This window comes from Caretta caretta, chromosome 2 (assembly GCF_965140235.1).
Source record: "Caretta caretta isolate rCarCar2 chromosome 2, rCarCar1.hap1, whole genome shotgun sequence".
Classification (NCBI taxonomy): Eukaryota; Metazoa; Chordata; order Testudines; family Cheloniidae; genus Caretta; species Caretta caretta.
Genome location: NC_134207.1, coordinates 202,754,396 through 202,777,117, shown reverse-complemented (window position 1 = coordinate 202,777,117; position 22,722 = coordinate 202,754,396). Strand labels below are relative to the sequence as shown.

At 43.8% G+C, this 22,722-nt stretch overlaps 1 protein-coding gene across 1 annotated transcript in view; it reads left to right on the top strand.

The window, feature by feature from the left end:
- Window positions 1–22,722, top strand: part of KCNH8 (potassium voltage-gated channel subfamily H member 8) — a 386,604-nt gene that overhangs the window by 167,714 nt on the left and 196,168 nt on the right. The window contains exon 4 of the mRNA XM_048838548.2: window positions 13,369–13,496. Within this exon, the coding sequence (XP_048694505.1) occupies window positions 13,369–13,496 (128 nt within the window). The remainder of the gene's footprint in view (window positions 1–13,368; window positions 13,497–22,722) is intronic.

Sequence of the window (22,722 nt, the reverse complement as noted above, 5' to 3'; positions counted from 1 at the left end):
AGCAGCACAGGCCAGGTAGTGCAGATGGGCTGGTTGGGGGTTGCTGACCCCTAGCCCTGCCCCTTCCATCAGAGGCCCCGCCCCGGTAAGAGCTCAATTTTACTTTCACCCCTGAAATTACCTCTGTTCTCAGAGGGTGATGATAGGCCAGTTTCCTCAGAGGAAGTTGAAGTTGTAATTTAAAATCCAGTAAAGCTCCAGGTCCAAATGGGTTATCTGGAAAGTATTATAGAGCTCTAATGCAAGTGTTTTTTCCTATTTTAACTGATTTTTTTAATGGTATATTTCAGGGGTATGAGATTCCAGATTCATGGAAAGAGGAAAAAATTGTGGTCATTCCTAAAGAAGGAAAATATCTTACTAATTGCACATCATACAGACCTATTTATTTAATGTTGATTCTAAAATTTATGCTAAGTGCTAGCAGACAGATTGAGTGTCGTCTTGCTCAAATATGTTCACCCTGACAAATCTGGATTTGTTGCTGGCAGGCATCTATCTGACAATATCCGTAGAACTCTGAATATAGTCTATAATGCTAATTCTAGCAATTCTTCCTTTATACTGCTTGCTTTGGATACTGAAAGAGCCTTCGACTGCCTTGAGTGGGAGTACCTCAGACAGAATTTGGTTAGGTTTTAAAAATCAGTTTTCTAGGGGCATATTAGCCCTTTTCGCTCATCCTCAACTGTCTGCTTTGGTTAATGGTCATCAATCCCCTCCTTTTAATTTGTCTAAGAGTAGGATAGTTGCCTGTTAGTCCTCCTATTTGCTTTGGCAATGGAGTTATTTGCATTAAATGTGAGAAACAACCCCTTGGTAAAAGACATTGAAATGCTTTCTATATTAGAACACAAAATAGCTTTCTATACTGACAATGTCTTGTAATACTTGCAGGATCCAGAAGCCTCATTAAAACTTCTAGAACAATTGACTTTGGAATTTGGGCAGGTATCAGGCTTGAAAATAAACTATGATAAATCTGAACTTTAGGCATTAATATTCCTGAAAGGGTCAAAGCAAAGTGTTGTCAGCTACATACATTTAAACATGCAAATGAATCTTTGAAATAGGTAGGAATAAATATTGTGGAAAATTGTAAAAAAAAATAAAAAATGTACAGGCAGATTGAAGGGTAATGTGCAGTAAAATAATAGGACTCAGAGGAAACTTCTTGGCCTCAGTAAAGATGAATGTCCTCCCAAAGTTGTTGTTTTTGTTTCAGTGCATCTCTGTTTCTGTCCCTGACATGACATTAAAAATGTGGCAGGATGTTCTATTAGCATTCATATGGAAACATAAAAGACAAAGGGTGAGTTTTAAAGTTCTGTATAAGCGTGGAAATTGGGGTGGGCTAGCTTTCCTTAATTTGGCTTATTATTATGCATCACAATTAAAAGACGTGATCAATTGGGTTATCAATAGATTATTCACACACTGGGTAAAACTCGAACAAGAGTGAAGCCCAGATATAGCTATTGCTAGTAATTGTTGGGGTAAAAAGAAACACGTTCAATTATAACTGGAAATGTATTCCTAGGAAATATCAAAGTGACTATTGGTTCTGAATAAGGGCTAAGATTATTTGGACAGCTGTTCCTGGGTCCTGATGTGAAATCATACCAAGAGATATGTAGTAATGTAAATTTTGTATAAAGATTCTGTAGTTTCAGTATTTACAAGTCAAACATTTTATTGTGAAATTGGGATACAAAGTGGCTCTCTCTAGAACTTTAACCATCTTTGAACAATTGACCCAGGACAAAGCTGGAACAAAAAGCTAAATTTCTAAGATATATACAATTTTGATTGAAAAAGCTGTTAAGAAACAACAATCCAGATGAAAAGTTGGGAGAGGACTTTTGACAAATAAATTGACCTGGATAAGTGTAAGGGAAACAGGAATATACATCTTCAATTTGTGTAGCTCATGAAGAATTTTTTATGAATTAACATATAGCTGGCATTTGACAGGCTAACATCTACATCCCAGCATTTGGCCTGAATAACGGGGGCAGGCACTAGACAAATGCACAGGTGCAGAATTGTTCTCCATCCTATCTGTGGGTATGTCTACACTACAAAATTAGGTCGATTTTATAGAAGTCGATTTTTAGAAACCAGTTTTATACAGTTGATTGTGTATGTCCACACTAAGCACATTAAGTTGGTGAAGTGCATCCTCACTACTGTGGCGAGCGTTAACTTACAGAGTGGTGCACTGTAGGTAGCTATCCCACAGTTCCCGCAGTCTCCGCTGTCCATTGGAACTCTGAGTTAAGCTCCCAATACCTGATGGGGCAGAAACATTGTCATGGGTGGTTTTGGGTAAATGTCATCAGGCCCCCTTCCCTTCCTTCCTCCGTGAAAGCAACAGCAGACAATTGGTTTGCACCTTTTTTCCTGGGTTACCCGTGCAGATGCCATACCATGGCAAGCATGGAGCCCACTCAGCTCACCGTCACTGTATGTCTCCTGGGTGTTGCTGGCAGATGCAGTACTGCATTGCTACACAGCAGCAGCTCCTTGCCTTCGCGGCAGACGGTGGAGTAGGACTGATAGCCGTCAAAAGTGTCCTGGGTGCTCCTGGCAGACCTCTGTGAGGTTGATCGGGGTGCCTGGACAAACATAGCTATTCTCCTCTTAGAGCACCGAATGGGAGCCAGAGGCTCAAGGTCATTCTCTTCTTTAAGTTTCATCTCTTGGAGATTCAGTCCTGCCTGGAATATCATGCGAGCTGGAGGCTTCTGCCTCAGGCTTCTCTCCCAGCCAGTAGCACCGTGCGGTCGCACCTACCCCAGCCTACCCCTTGCTCCCATGGCTCATGAAGCCTGGACAGCAGTAAGGAGCAGTTCAACTATAGGCTGGGCAAGTGCAGAATGGTGGTAGAATGCGCCTTTGGACATTTAAAAGCTCGCTGGCGCTGTATGCTGACTAGGTCAGACCTCAGCGCAACCAACATTCCCATTGTTATTCCTGCTTGCTGTGTGCTCCATAATATCTGTGAGAGTAAGGAGGAGATGTTTATGATGGTGTGAGAGGTTGAGGCAAATCGCCTGGCGTCCGATTTTGAACAGCCAGACAGCAGGGTGTCCAGAAGAGCACAACAAGGCGCGCTGCGCATCAGAGAGGCTTTGAAAACCAGTTTCATGGCTGGCCAGGCTTCAGCGTGACAGTTGTATGTGTTCCTCCTAGCTGGAAACCCGCCCCCTTTGTTGATTTTAATTCCCAGTAAGTCAGCCACCCTCCCCCTTCGAAATAAAGTAACTATTGTTTTGAAACCGTGCATTCTTTCTTTATTAATTTAAAAAAAAAAAGTGAGTTAACGGACAAGATAGTCCAGGTGGGGTGGGGGAGGAAGGAAAGACAAGGTCACATTGTTTATTTTAGTCACACTAAAAATCAAACTGTTTGAATGACAGCCTTCTGTTGCTTGGGCCATCCTCTGGAGTGGAGTGGCTGAGTGCCCGGAGCCTCCCCACCACCTCCCGCCACGTTCTTGGGTGTCTGGGTGAGGAGGCTATGGAACATAGGGAGGAGGGTAGGCAGTCATACAGTGGCTGCAGAGGGGGTCTGTGCTCTTGTTGGCTTTCCTGCAGCTCCAACAGACACTTCATCATGTCCATTTGCTCCCCCATTAGCCTCAGCATCACGTCCTCCCTCCACTCTTCACGCTCACTTAATTCTTTCCTGGCCTCTGCCACTGAATGCCTCCATGAATTAAGCTGTGCCCTATCAGTGCGGGAGGACTGCATGAGCTTGCAAAACATATCGTCATGGTTTTTTTCGCTCTACAATTCTGGGGGGACTGCATGGTCACCATTGCTGCTGAAAGAAAAGGAGTACTTGTAGCACCTTAGAGACTAACCAGTTTATTTGAGCATGAGCTTTCGTGAGCTACAGCTCTCTAAGGTGCTACAAGTACTCCTTTTCTTTTTGCGAATACAGACTAACACGGCTGTTACTCTGAAACCTGTCATTGCTGCTGAGTTCGCTACACTGACCAAACAGGAAATGAAATTCAAAAGTTCCCGGGGCTTTTCCTGTGTACCTGGCTAGTGCATCGGAGTTCAAAGAGCTGTCCAGATCGGTCACAATGGAGTACTCTGGGATAGCTGCTGGAGGCCAGTACCGTCGATTTGCGTCCGCACTACCCCAAATTCGACCCAGCAAGGTCAATTTTAGCGCTACTCCCCTCATTAGGGAGGAGTACAGAAGTTGATTTTAAGAGCCATTTAGGTTGACAGAACTGGGTTGGTTGTGTGACGCAGTCATTTTTAAATTGACCTAAGACTGCTAAATTTGACCTACCCATGTAGTGTAGACCAGGCCTCAGTCATAAAGCATTAGAGAGCCTATGTGGGCCACTTGCATGTCCCTCTCACTGTTTTTTGGTGGTGATGGAAGGATCCATCCAGATATGGAACCCTAGGTCCTGTACCCACCCTCCCATTGGTGTGTTTATTCCCTATTCCTTCCCACCCTCTTTGGGTTAGCATTGAGGGGTTTGCGGGACTTCCCTATCACATAATAGAAGATGCCACACACAATCCACACATCCAGCCACTCCTTGAGCAGAACGTCATTAGTTCTACACTATGGGATTCTCCTCAACCATGGAACAAAGGGCCCAGTCTGACCCACCCAGGTCTCATTTACTTTATTGGGAATCTTACTCATGCATCCAATGGCAGAATTTGTCCTTTAGACAGTTTTTGCTTAGCTATTATTTGACTACTTGAAAATTGCCTTGTATTTTGGCTAACTAACTTTACTGTATAGATTTTTTTTTAAATAAAAAGAACCTCAGTTAAACTAACCTATTAAGCTATCTGATGCCCCAAGAGAATAATAAAGGAACAGAAATTCATAAAGTGGCGAACATGAAAATGGTAAGACAAATGCTCCGCACTCCCAGGTCCTAATTCATTAATGATTGCATCATTATTCATGCAAAACTTGAACTAGCTTCTATCAGGAAAAATTGCTTAAAAGTACATATAGTTAGGAAAGCAGGCACTATTGCCATTTTTAAATCATGTTTTTTTTCTCCTGTCTGTTTCTCTCTCCATTTGGCATCAGTGATGCAGGCAAGCAAAATCATAATGCCCCATTGCATTGTGATTAATAAGTGAATTTACAAAGGGGAGCCAAAAGAAGTATTGCAGTTAACTCATTTGGTTCTTGCTCTATGGTATCTCTAAGAGTAGGTCTACACTTATGGCGGTGAGTAGAGTACTGACGCTACATGCCCCACTGGCATGGGTATAAATAACGTTGTAGACATTGAGGTACCCCTTAGGAGGGTAGAGTTCCCTATATGCCTGAACATTAGGGTATATACCCTACATGGCTCTTTCCATGCCCAATCAGGGTCTTCCAAGTCTGCACGGCAGTTTTTAGCCGTGTAGTTTCCTGCTGTCTCCCTGTCATAGGGAAAGGCTCTGGCAGTCAGGAGGCAGCACAGAGAGTTTGAGTATTTTGAGTAATTTTGAGTATTCTAACTATTTTGAGTAATTTTGTATCATCTGCAAATTTTGCCACCTCACTGTTCACTCCTTTTTCCAGATCATTTATGAATATGTTGAACAGCAGTGGTCCCAGTATATTTCGCTGGGAGATCCTTTCATTTACCTCTCTCTTTTGTGAAAACTGATAATTTATTCCTATCCTTTGTTTCCTATGTTTTAACCAGTTACTGATCCATGAGAGGACCTTTCCTCTTAGCCCCGCTTACTTTGCTTAAAAGACTTTTCTGTGGGACCTTGTCAAAAGCTTTCTTAAAGTCCAAGTACACTGTCAACTGGATTGTCCTTGTCCACGTGCTTGTTGACTCCCTTAAAGAATTGTAATAGATTGGTGAGGCACGATTTCCCTTACAAAAGCCATGTTGACTTTTTCAAACAAATCGTGTTCATCTGAGAGTCTGATTATTCTGTTTTTGGTATAGTTTTAACCAGTTTGGCTGGTACTTAAGTTAGGCTTACTGGCCTGTAATTGCCGAGATTTCCTTTGGAGCCTTTTTTAAAAATAGGTGTTACGTTAGCTGCCTTCAGTCATCTGGTACAGAGGCTGTTTTAAGAGACAGGTTACATACTAGTTAGTTATTCTGCAATGTCTTATGTGAGTTCCTTCAGAACTCTTGAGTGAATATCATCTGGTCCTGATGACAACTTCTTCTTTAGTTTATCAATTTGTTCCAAACCTCCGCTGTAGATACCTGCATCTGGGGCAATGCTTCAGATATCTCACCTAAAAATAATGGCTCAAGTATGGGGATCTCCCTCTTATCCTCTACAGTGAAGACCAATACAAAGAATTCATTTAGCTTCTCCACAATGGTCTTATCTTCCTTTAGTATTTTGTTAGCACCTTGATTGTACAGTGGCCCCAATGACTGTTTGGAAAGCTCCCTGCTTCAGAAGTAGCTTTTTATTATTTTATTTGAAATGATGTCTTTTTGTCTCTAACTGCTTCTTTTACTCTGCTGTTTAACCATGGTGGCATTTTTTTGGTTCTTTTGCTATCTATTATTTGGGGTATACATTTAGTTTGAGCCTCTGTTATGGTTTTTTTTAAAGTTTCCATGCAATTTGCAAACTTTTCACTCTTGTGACTGTTCCTTTTAATCTGTTTAACTAGCTTCCTTATTTTTGTGTAGTTCCCCCTTTTTAAGTTTTTGTCTTTTCCTCCTACAAGGATGTTAAATTTAATTATATTATGGTTGCTATTGCTGAGCAGTTCAGCTATATTCACGTCTTGGGCCAGATCCTATGCTCCACTAAGAACTAAGTCAAGAATTGCTTCTCACCTTGTGGAGTCCAAGACAAGCTGCTCCAAGAAGCAGTCTTGATGGTGTCTAGAAATGTTATCTCTGCATCCCTCCCTGAGGCCACATATACCCAGTCAATATGAGGATAGTTGAAATCCCCCCCATTATTATTGCATTTTCTGCCTTTGTAGCCTCTCTAATCTCTCTGAGCGTTTCACCATCACTGTCACCATCCTGGTCTGGGGGTCGATAGTATATTCCTTCTGCTGTACTCTTATTGTTCAAGCACAGAATTTGTGGCCACTGAGATTCTGTGGTATAGCTCGATTCATTTAAGATTTTTACATCATGGTTTTAAGACACAGGCCCACGTCAGAGCTGCACCAACCCAGGAGCTCCCCAGAGTTTGAGGGAGTGTGCACATACTACCACACTTTAGGAGGATAAAACATCTCTCCTCCCTGCTGCCAACCTGTTCCACTGGTATTATGACTTTTTAAACTGGTTTGCACTACATGGTGTACTAGGAGGCAGCAGTCCTATGCTGCAGCTGTGCCTGGCCGTAGGGATGGGTGCCAAACCACAAAACCCTATTTATTCCTTCTCCCTGCTTGCTCACACTCACAAGGGCTGAAAAAAATATAGTCCCGTGTCATTGACACCAGACTTGGCCATTGATATACGATAGTTTAAAATAGGGGTTTGCCAGCAAATGGGCTTTGCAGGTTGAATATCCATTGTAAGCCAATAATTGTCCAGCTGTAGTCCATCACTTGTCGTCAGAGCTCTTCCTTGTGGTCTGCAGAATTAGACACTTTCAAACCCAAGAAATGGAGGACTGAGCTGTTGCCCATTGTGGTAGAGTCCATAAGGTTTTTCCTTCTGATTAGGGCCATACCAAATTCGTGGCCATGAAAAACGTGTCCTGGACCGTGAAATCTGGTCTCCTCCCAGTGAAATCTGGTCTTTTGGGTGCTTTAACCCTATACTATACAGATTTCATGGAGGAGACCAGTGTTTCTCAAATTGGAGGTCCTGACCCAAAAGGGAATTACAGGGGGGTCACAAGGTTATTTTAAGGGGGTTGCGGCATTGCCACCCTTAGTGCTGCACTGCCTTCAGAGCCAAGTACCCGGACAGCAGTAGCTGTTAACCGGGCACCCAGCTCTGAAGGCAGCATCCCGCCAGCAACAGCACAGAAGTAAGGATGACAATATCATACCATGCCACCCTTAGTTCTGCGCAGCTGCCTTCAGAGCTGGGCAGCCGGAGATGGCAGCTGCTGACTGAGGGCCCAGCTCTGCAGGCAGCAGTGCAGAAGTAAGGGTGACAATAGCATAACATACCATCCTTCCTTCTGCGCTGCTGCTGGCGGTGGCTCTGCCTTCAGAGCTGGGCTCCCGGCCCGCAGCTGCTGCTCTCCAGCTGTCCAGCTCTGCCTGCAGTGCCGCTGCCAGCAGCAGCGCAAAAGTAAGTAAGCAGCAGCGCAAAAGCTACTGCTGTCCGGGTACTTGGCTCTGAAGGCAGTGCAGCACTAAGGGTGGCAATGCCGCAACCCCCTTAAAATAACCTTGTGACCCCCCTGTAATTCCCTTTTGGGTCAGGACCTCCACAACCCCCCTCAATAACCTTGTGACCCCCCCAACTCCTTTTTGGGTCAGGACTCCTACAATTACAACACTGTAAAATTTCAGATTTAAGTAGCTGAAATCATGAAATTTATGACTTTTTATATCCTATGACTCTGAAATTGACCAAAATGGACCATGAATTTGGTAGGGCCCTACTTATGATAAAGTGGCCCATTGACTAAAAAGAGTTGCATAACTTTTTTATGGGCCCTGTGCTGTAGGCACTTACGCACTTGAGTAAGTTTACTCACATAAGTGATTCTGCTGAAGACAGTGGGGTTACTCCCAAGAGTAACTTACCTAATCATTTAAATGTTTGTAGGATTAGACCCTAAAAATTTTATGTATCTTCTCCCTCTGCTCCCACTGTCATTTCTAAGTTGTGAAATAAATCATTTTCCTAGTGATTAAAAGGGATGGTTGTATGCACTTGCTGTTTTTCTGCTTTCTGACTTTGTGGCTGCTACATCAATGTGACACAGTATGTGACCTAAATAAAAAATTATTAAATAATCATTGGAATATACTTGATATAGGCAAGTACGGTTATTTTTAAGATAATTAGTTTTATTTACCTATGCTTTTAGATTTCTCTGGCATTTGTCAGGGCTGCAGGCACACGTGTGTGTGCACATACTGAATGGGTCCTCTGTTTGTTCCTTTTTGTACTCCACCCTGCATTTTGTTCTATATAAATAAGGGTTCTTCTTTCGGTCTCTAAAGCATCCTCTTATGAGTTTATTTGGTTGAAGTGTGTGTCTAGACTACTATTGTATATTGAAATGCCGCTCATGTGATTATTTACATCAAACATAAATCTTCAGGATTTTTCTGTGTACTATGAATGAAAAATACTGTACAAAGGCTGGGTATTAATCTTCTCTCACACACATGCGCATGTGTACACACACACACACACACGCATGACAGCTTCTGTAATAATTATCCATGAGTAGACCAGGAACATGATGCCATGCAAGGGACTCTGGGGGATCCTAGTGAGAAGAGAAGGTTCTTGTTCGGGAAACTTCAGGGATTTCTAAGTAACACATCCAGTTGGTGGATAATGTTTAATTAGCAGAGGAAGTGAAAGGAGTGTTATAAAGAGACATTATGGCTGTAACCACCACGTAAGGTCAATATTGAATCAGTGGTATAACTTTTATCTCTCACTAGATGAATAAACATTTCATTTTATAGTTCAGATTTTTAAGAATCACACTTCATTTAGGGAATAAGAATATTATAAACAAATAGTGTTCTGTACCATATCCACTGCTTTGCCCTACTCTGATGATGCAATGTATGGCTCAGTCAGCCATATAAGCTGAGCTTATGGGTCTTTTACATTGCGAGAGCAGCACAAAGCCACTGGAGCATGCCAATGAATTTGTCTTCTGATTTATGAATAAGGGGGAGATTTTCAAAGGTACAAAAGGGAATTTAGGCACCCAAAAGCCATTAACTTTCAGTGGGAGTAACAAATGTGGAAGACATTTGGGGCTTGATCTGGCATACACTTTTTCCACTGTCAACTTTGGCAGAAAGGATGCAGGATCATGCCTTTACTTTATATTTGGCAGTTTATTAGCGGGCAGTGCCATAGGCCTAATATTAAGATTTACCATTCTTACCAAATCTTATGTTTCTTGTGACATAATTTTCAATCTTAATACATATGATTCTGTAGATGACCATGTATAAAAGAAACAGTGTAGAGGGCAGCATGAAGAGATGAAAAATGAATGATCGCTTCTGTCACAGGTGAAGAGGTGGAGTGAAAACTAAACTGGAAAACAGCCTTTCTAAGTGCTATTTTTTAGGTTTTTTATCACACAGGAAGGGGCATCTGAACAGATTTTCAGCCCCAAAATGGAGCTTTTTTTGGACCATTAATCTGTCACAGTACGTGGGGAGATGAGAAATCCTTTCAATTTTAAACACAGGATAAAAATAAAAGGAGTACTTTATTATGCTGCTTTTTATTCCAAACTGGCCATGTAGAAAGGAAGTTTTCTGTGCATTTTTTGTAATTTTTTGAAAACTGGGTAGTAACCAACTCTGTATTTTAAAAATTATGAAGCAAATTCCTTTGTTCTAAGGAGTGATTTGCAGACCTGGTACAATAGGAAATGATCAGGAGTTGCAATACTTCATTAAAAAAAATATACAGAGATTTCAAAAACACAATCAGTGAACAAGGAAGCTGAGAAGGAAATCAGGATTGACTCCTTCAGTGGTTGCATATGCAAGTTCACGGGGAGAAAAAGGAGACTTCAGAAACTTCCCTCATCCAGTATATATGTTACAAGTGATGGTTTAAATGGACCAACAGCCTCATTAACTTAGCTCTTCTTTTTTCACAAGCAGATCCTTTTCATTGTCATCACTAACTTCTACTCTAGGATGGGAATTTTCTGTCTCATTTCTATAGTATTTTTCCCAAATGTGTTCTACATTCCTTTTCCCTCCTCCTAGTGATCACTGGGACTTCTGTTGCTAGTACTCCTACTGATACAGTCTCTAACAAATAATGGAATCATCAGGCTCTGACTGGAGTCAAGTGCCGTGGGAAAGCTACACAAACATGCAAACTTTGTAATTCTAACGGCCACATCAAGCTATAGAGCCTGACTCTGATATTGAAACACTGAAAAAGATGCTAGAATTGGAGAGGGATGAAGATTCTGGAAAGAAAAAGAGTAGAACAAACCTAAAATAAGTTTTGAAAAAATTCCACAGAAATCACAAGTGCTCTCACACTAGAGCAGCAGTTGGGCCCCGATTCAGCAAAGTACTGAAGCACATGCTAAAGTGCATCCCTGTTTAGCAAAGCACTTAATCACATGCTGAGTGTTTCAGTGAAATGAAGTAAAACAGACTTAAATGAATGCTTAAAATGAAACGTGTTTATGTATTTTGCTGAATCGGAGCCTTTGGCTGTGTCTACGCTACAGGGCTTGCAGCGGTACAGCTGTGCCACTGTAATTGCGCCGCGGTAAGGTCTCCTGTGCAGCCGCTCTATGCCGACGGGAGATTATGCCTATGTCAGCATAATTAAACCACCCCCAATGAGCGGCCCTCCAAACCGCTGCTTTTGTCGGTGAAACTTATGTTGGTCAGGGGTGTGTTTTTCCACACCCCCGACTGACAGAAGTTTTATCGAGAGAAGTGCTAGTGTAGACAAAGCCTTAGTGATGACAAGGAAAAAGAACTACATGTGAAGATGAACACCAAGGTTAGTGGTGCTGTTGGTGTGTTCAAAAGTTCATATGCATCAATCTTGCCTTGCAACATATCTCACTGTTATAACCTTGGCTTTGCTGAGAAGAGACTGCCATTTGGGCTAAATTATGTTGTGGATTATTTTATGTGAAAAAGTGTTCACTAAGGAATGGATGAAACTGTGACCAGAATGGGATTTGAACTCTGACAACAAAGGTTTGCTACCAAATCTTAGGTTCACATTAGGAAACACATATGGTCTGACTTTCAGAGGTGCTGACTACCAGGAGCTCCTATTGATGTTTGTACAGCTGCTCATCTCCCTTAAATGTCAGGATAATGCAATTGAACAGTTTACAATCCAGTCACCTGGTCCTACAAACATTTTACTTAGTTACATTACTCATATGTAACTTTGTTCAGATCTGCTTAATAATCCATAAGTTTGGAGTCTAAATGGTGGCCATAACTGATATGTGAACATGCCACAAAGGCAAAAGGGCAAGGATGGATATGGGGTACAGAGGTATAATTACCTGGCTATTCAGTGGGTGCAACAGCTTTCTGGGTTTTTTTTAACTGAAATATAAATACACTCCTTTTTGGTTGGCTTTGTTGCATGAGATAAATGTAACATTCTTCAGTAAGAGGATGGGGAGGTTGGCTCCCTCCACATTGCCTCATTAATGGTCTCATTCTGCATATTATGCTTCACATCAGTTCAGTAGATATCAAGGCTTCCTAACTTCTCCTGGGCAGACTTCAAGATGCGCAGCTTTTGGCTATTAATTTCTGACTGTGCTAATTGTACATTCTCAACTGTACATTCTGCATTGATTTTAATTAGACTTGCTTGACAGACAGATTCTTCCTATACTCCCACAATTCCTTTTCTCAATTGTGGTGGTACTGTTATTCTTGACATTTTGTAGAATATGGGGCAAACTCTGCTCTCCTTTACTCCAGCATCAATCCAAGGTAATTCCACTGACTTCAGTGGAGATACTCTTAACTTGCTACATTATAAGTGAGACCTGAATTTCCTTATATAATTGACAGTTGCATATATCTGAATGGGGGTGGCTGGGAGGAATCACAGACATTTCCAAAAACAATGTTTGATCCTTGTCCTTAATGGATTTTATGTCCATTAAAGAATGCATCAAGTGATGACTATGTGATAGGAAAAGTACAATTCTAAAGACATGGAAATGAGAATGGGACATTTGTAACAATCACACTTGCTGACAAGCATATATTGTCATTGTGGAAATCTAATGAGTTACGGCGGGGGTTGGTTTTCTTTTTCATCTTTTGTTTTTTATTACACCTCAACAGGGGGAATTCTAACTTTACATTTCCAACATTTTTTCTTTTTTTAAACAAAAAGTAGTTGATGGAATTTTGATGAAGTGGTGATTAATCTCAGACACTGTTGCCTTTTGTCAGTGATCAGTTGCAATTTATTTTCTGAAAACGAAAAGGGAGAAAAAAATCTGTATTTTCCTATGTCTGAAGCCATGAGTTATAATGAATTGTTTTTCATTTGAGCAACAGCATTTGCCTTTTTATAGGAAAGTGGGTCTTGCTTCCCTTTCCTCTGAAATGGGGATATTTTGAGGTATACAACACTTACATGTATTCTTATTTGTATCAAACTCTAAAATGTCAGTAGTTCAGCTCTCGCAGGTTAAAGTGACACCAGCTGTTGTTTAATGGGCTCTCACTTTTATTCTACAGAAAAATGCAAAGGAAGAGGAAGAGCAGGTTCACATTTTGATTCAGCTCGGAGACGGAGTAGAGCTGTCCTTTATCATATCTCCGGACACCTGCAAAGAAGAGAGAAGAACAAATTAAAAATTAATAATGTAGGTGTAATGCATATGTTTAATTTTCCCTCCTCTTTTTGGCATATATGTTCCCTTGCTGCTGAAAGAGCAGCAGATGCACTCACTAGCTTTACTAATTATTTTTTGTTTTCTTTGACATACATATTTGCAGTTTCTTTTAACGAATACACTGAAAAAGATCAGCACATACATAAGAGAAATCCCTAATCACAGTGTTGTCATAGCAAGAAGATTAAGGTATATGGCAGTGCAGTGCAGAGCAGCAGGTAGATAGCTTTGGCTGTGGTATTTCATTTGCAGTTTATGAACCAGGACAGTGTGTTTAGTCAGATTATAAGTACAGATATTTTTATCAAAGGAAAAGGCCTTATGAAATTTCTCAAAACTTAATTTTAGCTTCCAGTTTTCCCTATATAATTGCTTTTAATACCTTTTGCTAGAAGATCCATGAATAGATTAAAGTAATAAAAACCTACATGTTACAAGAAATCGAGAAGGCTATTTCTCTGAGAAAACATTTGATTTGAATGTATCAAACTTGGTGCAGTACATAACCTGATGTGCTTGTAATTTAATTGCAGTAGAACTTTCTCTGTATTAAGAAAATCCTGGTGTTTATCTCAAAGTAACAGTAACTGACAAGTAAGTTAATAGAATACTCTGTGGATGTTGTATTTTTTTTAACTTTGTCAGTTTTGTTCAGCATCAGCCTTCTATTGTTATACTCCTGACTCCCCCTCCCAGAAGGCACAAAATAAAATAACTAAGTTCTGGGGAAAGCCCTTAGGCTTTTTTTAATATAAATTTTAACCAGTAAATCTAATAGCTAATTGTTACCATGATGCCCTAAATATCTACAATCTCCTTATCAGTCAATCCCAAAGCATGTCTATATGCTACACTGTGACAGCCGTTTGCCAAAGTGGTACTCAGAACCTCAAGAGCCAAATCCTCAGCTGCAGTAGACCAGCATCACACCATTGACACTGATGCTATTTACTCCAGCTGAGGCTTTGGACCCAAGTCTCTGACACCTTTTGAACTTTAACCCCATATGAGGGACTCCTTTGTTTCCCCACCTCCAAAGAGGTGAGTATTTAGAATCTTAGAGAGAATAGTCTTTCTGGGAATCTTAAAGCAATAGTACTAGTTATGCTTGTCCCACAACACTCCATGATGCCATATCAGCACATTTAGTCTCTGCTGCCATTAAGCAGGACTCTTGGGCTCTGTCTCTGCCTCCTCAGCCCAATGAATAAGACTGACTGCCAATTAAACCTTTACAAAGGAATCCAATGTACGTGATCCTAAGGGTATGTCTACACTACAAAATTAGGTCGAATTTATAGAAGGCGATTTTTTAGAAGGCGATTTTATACAGTCGATTCTGTGTGTCCCCACACTAATGCACTAAGCGCATTAAGTCGGCGGCGTGCATCCACAGTACCGAGGCTAGCGTTGCACTGTGGGTAGCTATCCCAAGTTCCCGCAGTCTCTGCTGCCCATTGGAATTCTGGGTTAAGCTCCTAATGCCTGATAGGGCAAAAACATTGTCGCGGGTGGTTTTGGGTGCACGTCATCAGTCGCCCCTCCCTCTGTGAAAGCAACGGCAGACAATCGTTTAGCGCCTTTTTTCCATGCAGGCACCATACTGCTTTCAGCAGACGGTACAGTAGGACTGCTAACCGTCGTCATCAAACCACCGCTTCCACTGCCACTCTGCTCTTCTGATGCTATGAATCCACCTCGCAGGTCCTCTGTATGACTGTTGTCATCCACCGCTTACTCTGGCACTCTGCTCTCCTGGTGGTCTCGCAGGGCCGCTTCTGCTGCAACTCTGCTCAGCTGCTCTTGTCTCGCCATACCGCGGCAAGTGTGCAGCCTGCTCAGCTGTTGTGTCCTAGCAGCAGACGATGCAGTGTGTCTGCAACACTGGTCATCCAACCACCGCTTCCTCTGGCACCCTGCTCTCCTGCAGATGCCATACCACAGCAAGCATGGAGCCCGCTCAGATCACTGCGGCAGTTATGAGCATTGTAAACACCTCATGCATTATCATGCAGTATATGCAGAACTTGCAAAAGCAGGAGAGGAGGCAATGGCAGCACGGTGACAAGAGTGATGAGGACATGGACACAGACTTCTCTCAAAGCACGGGCTCCGACAGTTTGGCCATCCTGGTGGCAATGGGGCAGGCTTATGCAGTGGGATGCCGATTCTGGGCCCGGGAAACAAACACAGACCGGTGGGAACGCATAATGTTGCAGGTCTGGGATGATTCTCAGTGGCTGCGAAACTTTCGCACGTGTGAGGGCACTTTCATGGAACTTTGTGACTTGCTTTCCCCTGCCCTGAAGCGCAAGAATACCAAGATGAGAGCAGCCCTCACAGTTCACAAGTGAATGGCGATAGCCCTCTGGAAGCTTGCAACACCAGACAGCTACCAGTCAGTCAGGAATCAATTTGGAGTAGGCAAATCTACTGTGGGGGCTGCTGTGATGCAAGTAGTCAACGCAATCACTGAGCTGCTGCTATAAAGGGTAGTGACTCTGGGAAATGTGCAGCTCATAGTGGATGGGTTTGCTGCAATGGGATTCCATAACTGTGGTGGGGCAATAGATGGAACGCATATCCCTATCTTGGGACCGGACCACCAAGGCAGCCAGTACATAAACTGCAAGGGGTACTTTCAATGGCGCTGCAAGCACTGGTGGATCATAAGGGACGTTTCACCAACATCCATGTGGGATGGCCGTAAAGGTACATGATGCTCGCATCTTCAGGAACTCTGGTCTGTTTGAACAGCTGCGGCAAGGGACTTACTTTCCAGACCAGAAAATAACCGTTGGGGATGTTGAAATGCCTATAGTTATCCTTGGGGACCCAGCCTACCCCTTAATGCCATGGCTCATGAAGCCATACACAGGCACCCTGGACAGTAGTCAGGCGCTATTCAACTATAGGCTGAGCAAGTGCAGAATGGTGGTAGAATGTGCATTTGGATGTTTAAAAGCACGCTGGCGCAGTTTACTGACTAGGTTAGACCTCAGCGAAACCAATATTTCCATTGTTGTTACTGCTTGCTGTGTGCTCCACAAGATCTGTGAGAGTAAGGGGGAGACGTTTATGGCAGGGTGGGAAGTTGAGGAAAATCACCTGGCCGCTGATTACGCGCACCCAGACACCAGGGCGGTTAGAAGAGCACAGCAGGGTGCGCTGTGCATCAGAGAAGCTTTGAAAACCAGTTTCATGGCTGAGCAGGCTGTGGTGTGACAGTTCTGTTTGTTTCTCCTTGATGAAAACCCACCCCCTTGGTTGACTCTACTTCCCTGTAAGCCAACCTCCCTCCCCTTCCCCCTTCGATCACCGCTTGCAGAGGCAATAAAGTCATTTCTGTTTCAAATTCATGCATTCTTTATTAATTCGTCACACAAATAGGGGGATAAATGCCAAGGTAGCCCGGGAAGGTTGGGGTGGTGGATGAGGGGAGGAGGGAAGGGCAATGCTACACTGCACTTCAAAACTTATTGAATGCCAGCCTTCTGTTGCTTGGGCATTCCTCTGGGGTGGAGTGATTGAGTGCCCAGAGCTGCCCCCCACCCCTGCATTCTTGGGCACTTGGGGAGGAGGGCAGTTGGTTACACAGGGGCTGCAGTGTCAGTCTGTGCTTTTCCTGCACCTCAACCATATGCCGGCGCATATCAGTTAGATCCTCCATTCACCTCAGCATTGCATCCTGCCTCCTTTCATCACGCTGCTGCCACCTCTCCTGTTGCTCCAGCCATCTATCCTCTCGTGTGTCCCTCCTGTCCTTGTGTTCATTTTGTGGTTTCCTGGACTCTGCCATTGCCTGCCTCCACGCATTCTGTTGGGCTCTTTCAGTTTGGGTGGACTGCATGAACTCAGAGAACGTTTCATCACGAGTGCTTTTTTTTTTGCCTTCTTATCTGTGCTAGCCTCTGGGATGGAGTTGCTAGTTGCAGCGTTGAAACATTTGCCGCTGCCAGAGGGAAAAAGGGAGCTTAAAATTGAAGAAGACACATTGCCCATTTAAAAGGAGGGGCTGATGTTTTCAGGTTATCATGCAGCACAAACCCAACTAACCCCCCCCACACCCAATTCTCTGGGATGATCGCTTCACCCCTCCCCACACCGCATGGCTAACAGCGGGGATGATTTCTTTTCAACCACAGGCAAATAGCCCAGCAGGAATGGCCACCTCTGATGTCCCCTTAATAGAATCATAGAATATCAGGGTTGGAAGGGACCCCAGAAGGTCATCTAGTCCAACCCCCTGCTTGAAGCAGGACCAATTCCCAGTTAAATCATCCCAGCCAGGGCTTTGTCAAGCCTGACCTTAAAAACCTCTAAGGAAGGAGATTCTACCACCTCCCTAGGTAACGCATTCCAGTGTTTCACCACCCTCTTAGAGAAAAAGTTTTTCCTAATATCCAATCTAAACCTCCCCCACTGCAACTTGAGACCATTACTCCTCGTTCTGTCATCTGCTATCATTGAGAACAGTCTAGAGCCATCCTCTTTGGAACCCCCTTTCAGGTAGTTGAAAGCGGCTATCAAATCCCCCCTCATTGTTCTCTTCTGCAGGCTAAACAATCCTAGCTCCCTCAGCCTCTCCTCATAAGTCATGTGTTCTAGACCCCTAATCATTTTTGTTGCCCTTCGCTGGACTCTCTCCAATTTATCCACATCCTTCTTGTAGTGTGGGGCCCAAAACTGGACACAGTACTCCAGATGAGGCCTCACCAATGTCGAATAGAGGGGAACGATCACGTCCCTCGATCTGCTCACTATGCCCCTACTTATACATCCCAAAATGCCATTGGCCTTCTTGGCAACAAGGGCACACTGCTGACTCATATCCAGCTTCTCGTCCACTGTCACCCCTAGGTCCTTTTCCGCAGAACTGCTGCCTAGCCATTCAGTCCCTAGTCTGTAGCGGTGCATTGGATTCTTCCGTCCTAAGTGCAGGACCCTGCACTTATCCTTATTGAACCTCATCAGATTTCTTTTGGCCCAATCCTCCAATTTGTCTAGGTCCTTCTGTATCCTATCCCTCCCCTCCAGCGTATCTACCACTCCTCCCAGTTTAGTATCATCCGCAAATTTGCTGAGAGTGCAATCCACACCATCCTCCAGATCATTTATGAAGATATTGAACAAAATCGGCCCCAGGACCGACCCCTGGGGCACTCCACTTGACACCGGCTGCCAACTAGACATGGAGCCATTGATCACTACCCGTTGAGCCCGACAATCTAGCCAGCTTTCTACCCACCTTATAGTGCATTCATCCAGCCCATACTTCCTTAACTTGCTGACAAGAATACTGTGGGAGACCGTGTCAAAAGCTTTGCTAAAGTCAAGAAACAATACATCCGCTGCTTTCCCTTCATCCACAGAACCAGTAATCTCATCATAGAAGGTGATTAGATTAGTCAGGCATGACCTTCCCTTGGTGAATCCATGCTGGCTGTTCCTGATCACTTTCCTCTCATGCAAGTGCTTCAGGATTGATTCTTTGAGGACCTGCTCCATGATTTTTCCAGGAACTGAGGTGAGGCTGACTGGCCTGTAGTTCCCAGGATCCTCCTCCTTCCCTTTTTTAAAGATTGGCACTACATTAGCCTTTTTCCAGTCATCCGGGACTTCCCCGGTTCGCCACGAGTTTTCAAAGATAATGGCCAATGGCTCTGCAATCACAGCCCCCAATTCCTTCAGCACTCTCGGATGCAACTCGTCCGGCCCCATGGACTTGTGCACGTCCAGCTTTTCCTAATAGTCCCTAACCACCTCTATCTCCACAGAGGGCTGGCCATCTCTTCCCCATTTTGTGATGCCCAGCGCAGCAGTCTGGGAACTGACCTTGTTAGTGAAAACAGAGGGAAAAAAAGCATTGAGTACATTAGCTTTTTCCACATCCTCTGTCACTAGGTTGCCTCCCTCATTCAGTAAGTGGCCCACACTTTCTTTGGCTTTCTTCTTGTTGCCAACATACCTGAAGAAACCCTTCTTGTTACTCTTGACATCTCTTGCTAGCTGCAGCTCCAGGTGCGATTTGGCCCTCCTGATATCATTCCCCTATTTCAACCAGGTGACCACGAATGATATCACTCTCCTGAGGATAACAGAGGGAGATAAAGAACGAATGTTGCTTGAATGCTAGCAAACACTGGGACCACATGCTGCCATGCTTTCGTATGCAATCATTCCAGACTACGTGCTACTGGCCTGCCGTGGTAAAGTGTCCTACCATGGAGGACTCAATAAGGCTAACCTTCCCAGAAACCTTTTGCAAAGGCTTTGGGAGTACCTCCAGGACAGCTTCATTGAGATGTCCCTGGAGGATTTCCGCCCAATCCCCAGACAGGTTAACAGACTTTTCCAGTAGCTATACTGGCCACGAATGCATCCCAAGTCTTCAGGGCAAATTAATCATTAAACACGCTTGTTTTAAACTGTGTATTATATTTACAAAGGTACGCTCACCAGAGCTGCCTTCTCCTCCTTCAAGGTCCAGGAGCCTGGGTTCGGAGGGTATTGGATCCTGGGTGATAAACAATTCCTGGCTGTCGGGAAGAACGGTTTCTCTTCTTGCCTGATGTATGCTATCTTCAACCTCCCCCTCCTCATCACCTGTTGTGTGAGATTGTACAGGGGTGGGGCAGTGGTAGGGGCACCGCCTACAATTGCATTCAGCTCATCATAGAAGTGGCATGTCTGGGGCTCTGACCCAGAGTGGGCATTTGCCTCTTGGGTTTTTTGGTAGGCTTGCCTAAGCTCCTTAAGTTTCAAGCAGCACTGCTGCGGGTCCCTGTGATAGCTTCTGTCCTTCGTGCCCTTGGAGATTTTTTCAAATATTTGGCATTTCGTCTTTTGGAATGGAGTTCTGATAGCATGGATTCCTTTACCCATACAGCGATCAGATCCCGTACCTCCCATTCGGTTCGATTCTGGGACTCCATGGTCACTTCTGCTGATGAGCTCTGCATGGTCACCTGTGCTGATGAGCTCGCCACACTGGCCAAACAGGAAATGAAATTCAAAAGTTCCCGGGGCTTTTCATGTCTACCTGGTCAGTGCATCCGAGTTGAGAGTGCTGTCCAGAGAGGTCAAATTGGAGCACTGTGGGACAGCTCCCGGAGGCCAATACCATTGAATTGCGTCCACACTAACCCAAATTTGACCCAGCGTTGTCGATTTCAGCGCTAATCCTCTCGTCGGGGAGGAGTACAGAAATAGATTTTAAAAGCCCATTAAGTCGACAAAAATGGCTTCCTTGTGTGGACGGGTGCAGGGTTAAATCGATCTAACTCTGCTAAATTCGACCTAAACTGGTAGTGTAGACCAGGGCTAAGAGAAACAGAAACAAGACTAATTACTTAATTTTATGTGTCGAGCCCTGTTATTTCTCATAATTCCTTAAACCTGAGGGGCAATGACACATCACTGACCATAATAATATCACTGACATCTGGGAAATAGATGGATGGCTAAGTGTGAAGATTGCACAGTGTTGTGGGAGGGGATAAGGAGCTTACATAAACGCTTGACCAAAGTGTGGTCCTTGCACTCATGGAAACTCAGAGACTGCTCCTGTAACAACTCCCTTTGGAGCACCGCAAAGGGCACAGGAAAAGGTGAAGAGTTAATAGAGCCATCCCACCCACCCACCCAAACTTGCTGGGTAGCAAATCTGTCTGGCCATAGAAGGGGGAGTGTGCCTCACCTTTTAAAATGGCTTCTTGATGTATGAGCAAATTCTGAGAGGCATACTCAGAGGCTCTACTGGTGCAATGATAGGTTTCAGAGTAGCAGCCGTGTTAGTCTGTATCCGCAAAAAGAAAAGGAGTACTTGTGGCACCTTAGAGACTAACAAATTTATTTGAGCATAAGCTTTCGGGAGCTACAGCTCACTTCATCGGATGTATGTAGTGGAAAATACAGTGGGGAGATTTTATATACACAGAGAACATGAAACAATGGGTGTTACCATACACACTGTAATAAGAGTGATCAGGTAAGGTGAGCTTTAGGGCCTAATAACATCAGCCACACTATCAGAGGCTCGTTCACTTGCACATCTACCAATGTGATATATGCTATCATGTGCCAGAAATGCCCCTCTGCCGTGTGCATTGGCCAAAATGGACAGTCTCTGCGTAAAAGAATAAATGGACACAAATCAGACGTCAAGAATAACAACATTCAAAAACCAGTCGGAGAATGCTTCAATCTCTTTGGTCACTGGATTGCAGACCTAAAAGTGGCAATTCTTCAACAAAGAAACTTCAGAAACAGACTCCAACGAGAAACTGCTGAATTGGAATTAATTTGCAAACTGGATACAATTAACTTAGGCTTGAATAAAGATTGGGAGTGGATGGGTCATTACACAAAGTAAAACTATTTCCCCATGTTTATTCCCCCCCACACACGCACACTGTTCCTCACATGTTCTTGTCAACTGCTGGAAATGGCCCACTCTGATTATCACTACAAAAGGTCCCCCGCGCACCCCCCGCTGTCCTGCTGGTAATAGCTCACCTTACCTGATCACTCTTGTTACATACTCTTGTATATGGTAACACCCATTGTTTCATGTTCTCTGTGTATATAAATCTCCCCACTGTATTTTCCGTTACATGTATCCGATGAAGTGAGCAGTAGCTCCCAAAAGCTTATGCTCAAATAAATTTGTTAGTCTCTAAGGTGCCACAAGTACTCCTTTTTCTTTCTGCGGATACAGACTAACACGGCTGCTACTCTGAAACCTATCATTGCACCAGTAGAGCCTCTGAGTATGCCTCTCAGAATTTGCTCATACATCAGGAAGCCATTTTAAAAGGTGAGGCACACTCCCCCTTCTATGGCCAGACAGATTTGCTACCTAGCAAGTTTGGGTGGGTGGGTGGGATGGCTCTCTTGGAGCCAAGGGAGGTGGATGTAGACAGATCAGGCAAGGATGGGTGGAACTTGGACTTGCTGACAAAGAGACTGGGGACAGGAGCTGGGGGGAACTGGGAATGACTGGACAAGTAGACTGGGAGTGGAGGATGCAGCCTGGGACAGAGCAGCCAGAGGTGGAGATTAGGACTGACTGGGTAAGGAGACTGGTGCCAGGCTGAAAAGCCTGAGGATTGGAGACTGGGACTGACTATATGAGGACAGTAGGACAGGACTGAGGACCAGGATGGTGAAAAGACATAACTGAGAGAGAGTCAAG